This window comes from Leptonychotes weddellii, chromosome 2 (genome assembly GCF_054177405.1).
Source record: "Leptonychotes weddellii isolate Sample4059 chromosome 2, ASM5417740v2, whole genome shotgun sequence".
Classification (NCBI taxonomy): domain Eukaryota; kingdom Metazoa; phylum Chordata; class Mammalia; order Carnivora; family Phocidae; genus Leptonychotes; species Leptonychotes weddellii.
The window spans coordinates 133,284,184-133,298,132 of record NC_138370.1 but is presented as its reverse complement, the minus strand read 5'-3'; the positions used below and the strand labels follow the sequence as shown (position 1 = coordinate 133,298,132).

General features: G+C 31.5%; 1 protein-coding gene across 1 annotated transcript in view; it reads left to right on the top strand.

The window, feature by feature from the left end:
• Positions 1–13,949, top strand: part of ADGRL3 (adhesion G protein-coupled receptor L3) — a 777,343-nt gene that overhangs the window by 741,363 nt on the left and 22,031 nt on the right. Inside the window, exon 20 of the mRNA XM_081813155.1 lies at positions 1,963–2,059. Within this exon, the coding sequence (XP_081669281.1) occupies positions 1,963–2,059 (97 nt within the window). The remainder of the gene's footprint in view (positions 1–1,962; positions 2,060–13,949) is intronic.

Below are 13,949 nucleotides of genomic sequence, written 5' to 3'. Positions count from 1 at the left end.
TTATGTGCACATTTTTTTTTTTTAATTATGTAGTCTAACAAACATTAACAAAAGTACACAAAATATAGGTGTATGCACAGTGATTCATTACCCCTCCCTGGGTCAAGTATTAGAATGTTGGGAATACCTCAGAAACCCTTGGAAACTTTCTCCATCATTCACCTCTAATGTAACCACCATCTTAACTTTTAGCAGTACATTTTGTTCTGCATGTGTTTGATACTTATTCACATGAAATCATCCAGTACCTATTCTCTTCTATTTTCTTTCTTTCCTCAGGCATCTATGTTGCCGCAGGAGGCTTTGTTGCTTTTTTATTGTTATTGTTGTATATTGTTCTATATATCCATTTTACCATTGACAGTCATTTGGGTTTGTAGTTTTCAGCTATAATAATTAATGGTTCTATGGAGATTTGTGGGCACATTGTTTACTTTGGCTTTTATTTTTGTGATAATTTGTTGTGTCTATCACTTAACTAATCTAGTAGCTCCATGAAGACAAAGATATTTTTTGTTTGCCTTTTCCCTTTGTATCTCCTAGAGTAGCTTCTGGCATGCAGTAGAGGGTAATTAATATTTTAATTAATTGATTGATTAATTAATTAATAAAACAAATGTGAGAGAATTGTTTCCAGTATTTCAGTTTGAAGTTTTGAAGTATTTTTTGATAGAAATATTTCTCAAGTGCTCAGGATTTATAATTTCTTATTTTTTTATTTAAAATTTTTTTAATCTCTTTTATTTTATTTGTGTATTTTAAGTAGGCTCCACACCCAACGTGGGGTTGAACTCATGACCCTGAGATCAAAAGTCACATGTTCTCCCCCACTAAGCCAGCCAGGCGTCCCTCTAATTCTTTGATTAGTTTTGTTCTGTATGTGTGTGTGTGGGTGTGTCTGTGTGTGTACTTGCTGACCTAAAAAAAATATATAGACAATATTTCTGAAGAATAAACATGTCCCAAGATTTATAAAACAAATTGTCTAGTATTTTAAGATTAAATACTCCTATTATTCAAGGAGTTCAAATATATTTGGAGCATAATCCATTTGTGAGCTTGGTTTTGCTACTACCATTGCTAGTAGTAATAGTTCTTAAAATTATTTCATCCTTGGAAAAGCTGAAAATATGTTGTTTCTCCTCACGGGATTGTTAATACTTTTTTGATCCCTAACTCAATAAAATAACAGAACAATAAACCAGAAAAAAAATCTCCTCCTCCCCAAATGAAAAAATACTACGCCGCTTTCTTCAATTATCTGACACTTAAAAAACTGAATTTGAGAATATAAACAATGATGTAAGAATTTTCGGTTCTCGATAAAACTACCTACTGTGAAGAAATGAATAAGGGTGAATTGTCTTCCTTTATCTCCTTCAAAAGAAAGAAAAGTTAAAATCATATGTAACCTGTAAAATTACACTGGTCTTACAAAATACATGGAAGATGTTAAGTTTAGTAGCATTTTAATAATACTGTGTTCTTTTCTTACCAAACTTTTTCTTTCTTGCAAGTTTCTGAATTCTTAAAGTAAATCTTTTGTTAATAAAACTGACAATTTAATACATATTTAAATAGCCCATTCCCTTAAAAGTTACAATGAAAATAATTTGTTTCACTTTAGAAACTAAAATTATTAAATTCTAACCATCTAGAGTACATGTCTGTATACCTTCAACATGTTTAAATTGGTATAGTACATTACATTTATTGCTTTTTCATAGTTACAATTATTTTTGGTATAAGCATTTAGGAATACACTTAATGAGAACAAATTATTATCACTAATTTAGTTTCTGATGTTCTTGTGCTACTGTCCTGCAAGCACGTAGAAGTTATGTATTTGCCAGATGCCAGAAACAAGGTCTCATATAACTATGACAGGAAGAAAAAGAATGATTTGTGTGAAAATTCACTGCCTGGTGAGTTCATTTCCGTTTTTCCCTTTCCCCCATCCAGAGCCGAATTCGTAGAATGTGGAATGACACGGTCCGAAAGCAGTCAGAGTCTTCCTTCATTACTGGAGATATAAACAGTTCAGCGTCACTCAACAGAGGTAATTAGAAATGATTTTTCATATTTATTACTTTTGTGATTAAGAAGTTCTTAAATGCATTGCTTTTTTTGCAACTTCTGGACCTTGTTCCATGTGATAGGAATATTGCAAGGTTATAAAACCTGGTTGACTGTAGCAGTGTGTTCCATTATTCATAAGCCTTTTTTTTTTCCAATCCTGAGTTTTCAGGAAATCTTTTCTGAAAAGAAGTTAGACAACGAGAACTTTCTTTTTCTAGTCATCTGCCACTGTAATAAACTGGTGAGCTGTCAGGCCTCATTGGAAGCAGTGAAAATGGGCAATTATGTGGCTATATAGTCTACTAAGCATCATGGAGTTGCACATGGTCCCTGCACATTGTCCCAGGCATAGAGCAATTTCATAGTCTTTGTGGAAGTAAAAAAATATACTGTCTAATACGTACTTGAGGCATTCTGTATATTTGGGGTAAAAATCACAAGTAATTTTAGTATCTGCAAACTTATCCAGCATATTTAAAGATCTAGGAGGAAAAAGAATATATATATAATGATTTTTGTGTGTTTATGTGCTTCTGGTTATCATGTTCCTAGGGCATCATTTCGATTTTTAAAATGAAGTTTCCTTAATCTACTGTTTGGTTCGTGGTTGTTTTTTTTTTTTAATTCTTCTGTCTTTCTCCTTCCCTCCCTCTTCTTCCCTCCCTCTTTTTTAGTGTATGTGGGGTGGCGGAGGAGTGGGGAGATTAGAATTAAGTTGATTGCAGGAAAAATGAGTAGATGCTATATTTGTGTAGAGTTAGGGTACACTACAGACATTGCTGGGGAATATTTAGAATATAGTTTTATCTGGAAAGATGGTGTTTGCATGAGCTTATTCCAATCAAACTGTCCTAAGAAAGATATTTTTGATGTATATATTCAGTAGTTATTTTTATGATCAACATTGTTTTTTTTTTCCTATCCCCAAACTAGGATTTTAGTTCCACTTAAACCTGTTTCTCTCAGCTTTTTGTTACATTAAACACTACTTAGAAACAAATAATTTAACAATCACAGCTTATGATTCAGAAAAATTCAGATGCTGGTGCTGTCAATTACTTTTGCTCAAGTAATTTCCATCTTATTTTCATAAAAGAAATTAGGACAGATAGTGTCCAAGCTGAATTTGATATAGGGATCCATGTTACACATAATCTTAATTGACTTTCATGTTATTTGGGACAGTTATATAATAGCCATAACCTAGTAATGATATTAAATTTTCTGTATCACTTTTGCCTAAGGAGGAACAGTGAGTGCAAATATTCCTCCAAATATAAAGAAAATACACTAAAACACCTACCTTCTTATATTTTGTTTCATTATTAGTCTGTTTTTATTTGCTAGATTTTGATTTACATATTATTCTCCAAATATCCTTCTCTTTTTCAAGTTTAGTTTTAATGGTTAGTGTGTGAAAATTTATTTAAATATGAATACTCTAACTTTTGACATATTTTCCAAATCATAGAGAACGAATTACTTACAAATGCCTCCAAAGTTTAGGAACCTATTTGCTTTCATAGTGATAGATTTTGTTTATTGTCTAATCCCATAAATGGAAAATTTACAGTATGTTCCTAGATAGAAAACTACCCTTATGAATAGGATTTATTATTAGGAGTATATTGCATCTAATGAGCACAGCAACTATAGAACAATTGTTGTTTAAACAAAAGATGAGATCATGTGATTTTAATGATGCACTGTTTATTTGCCTACTGTGAAGATGGTTAAAATATGTAAAATTATTACTTTTTACACATGTAAAATTATTATGTTGTCTAGCATTATGATCTAAATTCATGTAAAGATTGTAAGGTATGTGACTTTACTAAAAATTGTTTTAAATGGACACATTTTTGTGACCTTGATTTTAAGGTCACTCATATATAACATTGCTGTGCCTTTTTAGTTCATTCTCAAGAATTTCATCAACTTGGAATATGTGATATGTGGATGACTGGGTCAATTTGAAATATATTTAGAGAAAATAATAATATTTTATATTGACTTATCATGTGTTTAAATCTGGTTTTAAAGTCTTTAGTTTTAAAAGTATTTCTTAAAGTTACTCTTGAAGAAGGGTATACAATTTCTTGTGACATCCAATAAGTTACCCTAACGTTGACTTTGGAGAGGGGGTTAAATTGAATTTATGATTTGAAGTGTGTCCAGGCAGTGGTCTTTTCCTTCAGGATATGTAATCTTCTTTTCACTCATTGACTTTAATGGTGGTAGACATCGTAGTGATCTTCTTGATTTCCCATATTAATTCCCTATTCCCCCAAGTCAGAACTCCTCGATTTATTCTCATCTCATTATTTTTTATCTCAGATACGTGGAGTACTTTAAAATTTTATTTCTTCATATTATATCTCTGAAGATAGTCTTTAACCTCCTTCTTTAATCTTGTCTTATTTCCCAGGGTCCTATCTTCCCTGCATTCAGGCGTGTGTATCATATTTAGGTAGGTGAAATCCAAGATTCACCTTTCCAGATAAACACTTCAGTCACCTCAGCAACATACTTACTCACCTCTGTTTAATCAAAAGATTATATTCTCTATTATAAAAATAAAAATTCTAGGCCCTGCATCTTTGCATCTTCATATAGTCTAACTTCCCATTCATTCTCAGTTTCTCACAGCTAGCAATTTTTTGTTCATTTTAAACCCCATTTGCCTTCTTTCTAAGTTAGCTCTATTAAATCTCTTATTTTTGTCTTTAGTTCTGGCCTCAAAAACTATAAGAAGTTGTCTAAAAATTAATCCTGTATCTACTTTAGGTTTTCTTTCCTATTCATACCACTGCTCAGTTCATCAAAAGAATAATTATTTTACAGTTCTGTATGTCTTACCATCTATTCTTCCAAACAAAAATGTGTCATTCTCATCTTTGGGATCCATTAAGAATAAAGCATCTACCATATAGTACAGAACTCCTTCTCAATGGTTTTTATTTTTTCAAACCATCTTTAATATTCTGTTCTTGAACCAACTTGTTACAGCCTATGTATCAGATTACCTGTGTAGATTTCCCAGTGTGATAAGCTTGATTGCTTTTGTGATTTTATTCCTTGGAATTATGCAAAACCTTGGAAGATTTATTGATAATTTTCAATTTGTGTAATCATTCTTATATATTCTCTTTGGTATTTTGTTATTTGGTTACCTCATCTCTTTAAAGCATTCCATTACACATTCCATTCCATTTGTCCTTTGAATATCTGTATTTGTGAAGGTGTTTTCCAAATGTTCCCTATACATTGTAAGATATTTTTTCCCCTTCTGAATTATTTGCTACAGTGCTACTCACTCAAGTAAATTAAGAATTCCTTGAGGCCGGTACCCCAGGACTACGATCACATTAACTTCTCTGATGCCACTTTCATACACAGTCAGAAGGAGGTTTTCAAGAGCATTAATGTGATAGTTGATTATAGAAAGTTTTAAGGAGGATTAACTCTGATCCAAACTCAAGTTTTTACAAAAATGCCACAGGAGGGTTTATTCATTTGCTCATTTAAATATTTACTATTTGCACATATCTTGAGGTCAATCCTCAATCCCCCCGAGCTTCTCCCAGATTTTTAGAAACCTTACCCAAATTTCTAGTAGTTCTAACTTCCCAGTAGTGGTAGAAACAATTTGTAGCTGATGTAATCTTTCCGACTCATATCTCCAACTCACAATCTCTGCTGGCCAAACCTCATCCTGAACAATTTAGATTAGCGATGCCTCTAAAACTTAAATTTGATCCCCAAATGAAGCATTTGCTGGGAAATTTCTCTGGTAGTTCAGTTAATGATTAAACATTTCTGTTCTTTTTATAGATCTATATAGAAATTGGGATATTTTCTGAAATTGGATTTTATTAGGCTTTATCTCATCATGAATAATAAAATTGCATTTCCCATTTTCTTTTTATTTAATTAGCTGAATTGACACCAGAAATTTCAGCTTAAAATCAAGTTTTGCTTGGTAGCTGCTACCAATACGATGTAAGAATTATGAAAAATGTTCCACCCCAACCCCCTCCCCAACTGTGGAGTTATTATAAAAATGTAACCCATCTTAGTGGCAGAATTAGCAAAAAGACATTTCTTCTTCTGAAACAATAGCTTGGCTAGCATAGTGGATTTTTATGTCCCCCTATCTCCCATCCTCCATCTCATCAACCTCCCACAGAAGTTAATGCGATTTTTATACATGGGGATCTGACCAGTAAAGCTTTATTTATTTAAGCCAAATCTAAGTGTTGTGTGACTGAAAACTGTCTCTTCTGTTGATGTGCAGCACATATTTATTAAAGTTGATGGATTCTCCTTTCAAGGTTCAGATTCGTATTAGTCTACACATGCATTCTCAGTAAATTTATGTAATCGGCATAATTATGATGGCCTATGGCAATCTTTTCATAAATTTTAAGGGTAAATCTTGGCTCTCAGTGGCACAACTACCTACTGAAAGGTGGCCTCACCTTTTAGGAACATTGTTGATTTAAAGGGGAAAGTCATCATCAAACAGACTTTGCAAATTGTTTATTTACTCATAGTAGTTTTGAGAATGGAGTTTAACTCAGTGACTTTTGGTAAATTACTTATATTCTCAGTGTCTATGCCGTGGGGATATAGAAAGCACCCACTTCACAGGGACCTTGAGAAGACTAAGTGAGTTTATGTATGTTAATTCCTTACTACAGTGCCTACAAAAGAATAAGTACTCTTATCATTATTTTATTTAGAAGTTCCCTTACATCTTCTAACAAATGAAAACTGATCCTTGCCAGTGCTCTCAGATAATTAGATATTAAAATTCATCATTCACTACTGAAGGTTTTCTTTCCTTTTTATTTTCTAATAATAGGTGGGAAGAATAAAGTAGTTACCTGAATGCCAAGTAAAAGAAATAATAATTTACCTAAAATGGTGCTACCCTTGAGGCTAACAAAAAGAGATAAACTAATAAAACTGAATTGTTTCTTCTAAATTAGTAATTAAATGCACATTATATCTGCCTAGTTGTACTTTCCACTTTTGATTTGTAACCGTATTTTAACATTGAAGAAATAAAGGTAAAATATTTCTTCTCCCTACCTTAGATAATGATATAAGCAAACACTGCCTTCTCTTTCCTCCAAGCCCTATCCTGCCCTTCAGAAGCTCAGAGAATACTAGTTCGATTCATACAGCCCTGCTCAATAACCACTTATGTAGCAGAGCAGGGATGCGACTCATTCCCATTTTAAACTCATGTCTTCTCAGAGCCTGTATTGTCTTTCCCAGGAGGCTGGTCACCAAGGCAGAAGAAACTTCACAATAAATCACCTGTCACTTCGTTAATATTCAGGCTACTCAACATATTTTGCTTTTGTGTTTATAAAGAAAAATGCAAATGAAAAATTGTAAGTGGTGTTTCACTGCAATTAATGACTTCTATAAATTAAAGCCTAAACGGGTGAAACCCTCATACTCATTTACTGTACTTTATTAATCTCAGTAAATATTATAATATGGCTTTATATGCATAAAATATGTTATATTTCCCAAAAGCCTTGCTGTTCTGAAAGATTATAAAATTGTTTGTAAATATTAACCAGATCCTGCTATAATCTGACATCTATTTGTGAAATCTGCAGAAACAGTTAAATGCATTAATGTGATAGTTGAGTACTTGCCTAAGAGTACTTGCATGGCTAATAAATCAAAGTGGACTCATATAACAAATTACTTTTTATTACGAACAAGCATTATGATAATATGAGTGCAAATATTATAAGTATCATATGGCATGTAAACAATTTTCATTTGAGATTCATCATTACATTTATATCTAATATATTTTTTTTTAAAGATTTTATTTATTTATTTGACAGAGAGAGACACAGCGAGAGAGGGAACATAAGCAGGGGAGGTGGGAGAGGGAGAAGCAGGCCTCCCGCCGAGCAGGGAGCCCGATGCGGGGCTCGATCCCAGGACCCTGGGATCATGACCTGAGCTGAAGGCAGACGCTTAAGGACTGAGCCACCCAGGCGCCCCTATATCTAATATTTTTTGACCTTTATATTCTTGATTTGTAATTGAGGCAATAGTACTCTCTGTGTTAATTCCTTTCCTTTTATACATGTCATCAATAAAGACATAATCAGAAAATGTACAATAAAATAAGAGTATCTTCTGTGTTAGGAAAATCAGTTTAATAACACAAAAGCAAGGTATGTACAGATTTTAAAATGAAATGCTATGCCAAATAGATAATTAAACAGTGCTACTAATATCTTGATTCCTAACTCAAGGAGACCAAATAATTTTCAGAATGACTTCTCCATTACAAAATGAAATATATTAAATATTGATTTCTAGGCAATCAGGGGCAAATGTTCTTGCTATAAATTGCTGGCAGGAATTGAAAAAAATAAAACTTTTAAATGCTTGCCCAGTGAATCCTTCTTATGCTTTGCTTTTAACTTTGTCTCTTTGGTATGAATCCTTTAAATCATCCAACCTCTTACAGCCAACTACACAATAGTAAATATGGTTTGTACTTTACTATTATTATTATTATTGTTATAGCTTTTAGAGATCGCTTCACAAAGAGAATTCTCTATGTAGATTCATCATTATTATAGTTTATTATCTTACCGCCTTATATATAGTTAGCAGTATCTCTTATCTCCTTATTATAAATCAAACAAACTACAGTGAGTTACCTTGATAATTTCTAAATATAGCACTCTAAAACATTCCACTTATTTTTGAAATATTACTGTTGTTTCATATAAGTTGCTGAGGATGTAATTTTTCAAAAAAATATCTTTTTAAGAACTAAATATACATACTCCTCTTCAGAAATCTCTGGTGTTCTTTCCTCTAATAGAACACAATGTGGCTCTTATAGTTTTTGATTGCTTTGGGATTTCTCCTTTAGTGGGTATAGTTACGATTTTATCTGTTGTACACTATTCATTATTCATCCATTATCTTTATATCCATGAAGAAGCTGGGTTTTTTGTCCAAGTGGAATGGCTAATAAAGGATGAAATCTAGATTCTAAACAAGATCTTTCTGACTGCAAAGCCCTACTCATGAGAACAAAAATGTTCACTCTTTTCTTATGATGACAGTTTTTCATGAAGCTTGCTAAGACTAGAATAAAGATATTTTTCTCACTTCACATAGAAATATGATATTCTTAACACCACAATTTTAACATCTTTATTTCTTAATTTCCTTCACGTACTCTTCATGTCCTTCTACTTTATTTTGTGCTAGGTGTACTTCTTTAGTGTGGATTCATCCTATTCATTTGGGGAAAGAAAAGCTTTAAAACACTGTGAACTTCTGGAGAGATGGATTGGCATTGCTTTTCAAAACTACTTGATATGGAATATGCTGATTTGCTATATATTATTGTCCAATTTTAGGACTTAGGTTGCAAGAAGATTTTTATAATCATTCTTCTTTTCTTTCCTGGAAGGTCTCAAGGTATTTTATTCACAGAATCTTTTATCTTTAACTTCTTATGTTTCAGTAAAAGGATGAACATTTTAGTCAGAGCAAAGATTGTTTTTAAAAATAGGTAAATATCTTCTGCCTATAATAATTCAGTATAGCACCAGCCAAAGATATAAACTTTCCCCAGATATTTGTACTTTTGAATTTGATATTGTCATCTGTCAGGGCAACATAAAAATGCCTTGAACAAGTAGAAAATCTGTTTGAGTTAACTTCAAATAAATACTGATAATGTTTAAATTAAACTTACTATTTTTATGTGCTAATTCCAGTTTTAACAAAAAGTATGAAATGTCTTATAATTAAAATTTAAAAACAAAAGCTGACTGTACCTCTCATCTGGAAAAACGTTCCTACTGCATTATAAACATAAAGCTTGTGATGATATAAATGTAGTGTACATCCAGAGTTAAATAACAATGTCATTACTTGTTCAAATTGTTTTTTTCAAAGAAATAGATTGTATTAATTTGTATCTACTACTTTGAAAGTAAATAGAAATTAATTCAATTACATGAAAAATTAAATCATGGAAGAGGGATATATGGTTAGCCAAAAAGAGTCCTCAGTAGAAAAAATACACTTAAATTGTCATTACCAATAATTTATTAATTTCTGCTTTATTGAATTACATTGCATACAGAAGCATCCACTTTATATAGCTCAACCTTATATACTGCATGCCATTTAAAAGTATACACTGCATCCTGTGATAGGTTCTCCTATGATTTTCATAATAGACTTTCTACATAATTTATTACTGTAAGGAATGCAGGTGCTTCAAAAACTAAGACAAGTTACTCATCACATTCATAGAACGTAATTTACAGCCCCAGAAAATCACTGGAGAATTAAGAAAGATTTGAGAGGATACATAGATTGAAGGAAGATAGTTAATCTTGATGTAGAAAAGTAGAAACAATGTAAGTTTCCTGGAACAGCCTCAGTCCCTAAATAGGACAGAACTGATTATGATTATATGATAAAATAGGCCTTCTCTGAATGTTATCAAGAATCTCTTTATTCACAGATACTTTGTCTTAATTTATTTTTCTCAGACATATTTTTTTAAATATCAGTTCCAAATTTAATATTCAGGTTTTAGCCAGGATAGACCTTCTGCATGTATAGGAAAATATGCCAATGTAGGGCAGAGTGTTATATAAGAAGTCATATTTTATTCACATTGGTAAAGCATTTCATATTGTTAAGTAGTTATTATACTTTGCTTACCTTCTTTTTTTCTGAGGTGTATTTTATTAAGTGAAAATGCACAAGCAATGTGTGATTTACAAATACATATATCTGTGGGATTGACTACATACCATTAACAGATATCACTATGAGATAATCCAATGTAGAGAAAATGAATTAAGTAGTTATAGTGTGAATGACAATGACAACGATAAATATTCTTTTGATAAATTCCTTTGATTTACTAAAAAGAACTGTAATTTACTGCTATTTTGCCGTGGTTAAGCAAACTTTAGGCTTAGTATTTTTTGTTTTTAGTACTATGAAATGTATTCAAAAATGTCCAAAGGTATTCAACATGTCCCAAGTTAATAGCACACAGAAATATATGCCTTTGGACACAAAGGATGAGTTTTAGAGATGAATGTCTAAATAACATATGTTCATCATTTCAACTGTAGATTAACCTCTTACACTATTGTGCAGCAAAGATTCACCAAGAATTCTGGGTTTTAATTTTGCTGCTGTTGGCTTGAGCAGTCAGAAAACCAAAGATCTCTAAGCAGTTTTGCTTTCAGTTAATTACGTAAAATTATTATATATAATTACAACATATAATGTAATATAGGATATAATATAAAATACATAAGAATATATAATACAAAAAATAAAACTTTAGAGCTTTAAAAATATATATATATATTAGATTTTAGGTTAAAGGTGGAGTTCTTAAAAACAAAACACAGATTCTAAATTATAAGAAAAAGGTAAGGTTCTTACCTCAAAATGTAAACACTACTTCTAACAGTAAGATATTGGGAGAAGGTGTAAACAACATATAACAAACAAAATGTTATGCCTAAGTTGTATAAAGAATGTCTACAAATCAATATAGATAGGCAAAAGGTAACAGGCAATTCACAAAATAGGAACCCTTATGGCTAATAAACATGAAATATTACCCCATCTTTATGATGATCAGGGAAAAGCAAAGTATAACAGTAATATGAGATATCATTTTATCTCATCAGATTGGCAAAAATATGAAGCTTACAATACCAAGTGCTAATAAGAATCTGAAAAATTTATACTGCTCATGAAAGTGTGAATTGGTACAAATACATTTGACAGAATTTTGGCAGTATGTTCTAAATTGAAATGTGGACAGTGTGTGGCCCAGTAATTTGACTACTAAGCATTTATTGTAGAAAAACTCATGTGTCTGAACAAGAAGACATCTATAAAGCCAATTAGTGCAAAATAAGGGGGGATAGACAAGGTAATTTCTAGGGTTCCCATATCTAAAACTCTGAGCTTATCTATTAAAACAGAGACAACACCTCTGCATTCAGAATATTTAATTTCATATTGAACTAACAATAGCCCAATCTGTACTTTGGAGAAAACATGTCATTGAAGTCCATATTAATAGATTCCCAGTGAATGAATTTGCTATTAAAAGAAGCTGAAGTTATCTCTGAACCATTTGAAAGAAATTTAATAGGGCAGGTTGATTAAAATTTAATAGCAAACTTGTTGGCTATTAAAAGTGCACAGTGTGATAAATCAAGATGTCAGCTCTTGAACTTATGACTTTAGAAAAAAATGATGAAAGGGTTCTTGGCTTTCAATAAAATATTTTTTCTTTGACACTTTATAATTTCATTAATTATTTGAATAAAAACAGTGCAAAATATAAAATTATGGTTTCTGTGATTTTTAAAGTTATTTTTATATAATTTTTAAGGATAGCATATAGATTCTTTTAGTTTTGTTCATTATTATAAACAACTTGGTCTTGATTAAAATGGCTGTTCCTATTTTATAAAGCAGCCCTTTAAAATTGAACTTAATCATTTCTGCACTCTTTCTGTAGATTGTGTGTGATGTTGATACTGTATTGTTATACAGAAAAAGAAAAAAATAGGAAACAAAATACTTAAAATAGATAATACCTATTGAATCAGTTCTCCAGAGTTCTGGAAGTCTCTTTTATTGATTAGCTTTCATTTTTGTTTGTTTATGTAATATAAATTAATACATGAATATAAAAATTAAATAATTGAACATTACAGAAAAGCATACAAGAGAGAAGTAATGCACTCCTATAAGGCTCCTGATAAAATTTTATTGAAACATATTTTTGGGAGAGGATGCTAAAAAATGTTTGAAAATCACTGATTTAAATGTGTTTGAATAAAACTACCAGAGTCAGGTGTGACCTTGAATAAGTTATAAATGTCTCTGGGCCTGTGTTTCTTTATGTAGTAAATGATGGTAGAGATTAGATAATGTTAAAATTTTATTCACTTCTAAATTCTGAGTTATAACTTTTCTCCATTATGTTATACTGCAATTCATCAGATGATTCTTATATTCATAAGACGTATTTGGGGTACTTCTGATTCACTCTTTCCAGTTTTCTTGTTTATAATATAGTTCACTCACTAAGGAAAGAAGACTTATCTTTTTTTTTCTCTATACCAGTTTTCTTAGCTCTTTGAAAAGAAAATCAAAGTCACGGGACCCTTTCACAAGAAAGAAATGCAATCACGTGTGCATATGCACAACTGACCACACAAACATACAATTTTACATTCAATTCTAAGGGTCTCACAACTCACTAGATACTATCTCCTGGCAAAAGATCCCTTGCTTAACACTGAAGTTAGTATTAAAATTCTATGGAAAATGCCATCTTTAGTGAAACTATTTTTTACTTGTATGAAGTGAAGTCTCATTATGGGCCAGAATTAAGTTCTGAAGACAGAAGCAGAGAGGCATCAGCCAGTAGTAACTCTGCTTTATATAGAACTCTGATTTATATGCATTAGTCAATATATGTATTGGAAATGACTTCATAAAAGCAAAATATGTCAAATCAAGGGAGAGAAAACCATGAGGGAATAGAATGGAGGACACGGTATATTAAAGAAGAAAGACCTATCCAGGTAAAACTGTTCTATTGGAATAAAACAGAACATTTACCATCTTAGATATTCATAAATAACAACAATTTGAAAATTAGTAATGTTGGTATGTGACTCTCAAGAATGGTGTATTCAGTTGGTTCATTAGAACACCAAGGTCTATAACTAGACAACTTTGCTTACCCAATAAGAACAAATAAGAAGGAAAGTACATTTAAAAAAAAAAGTGTG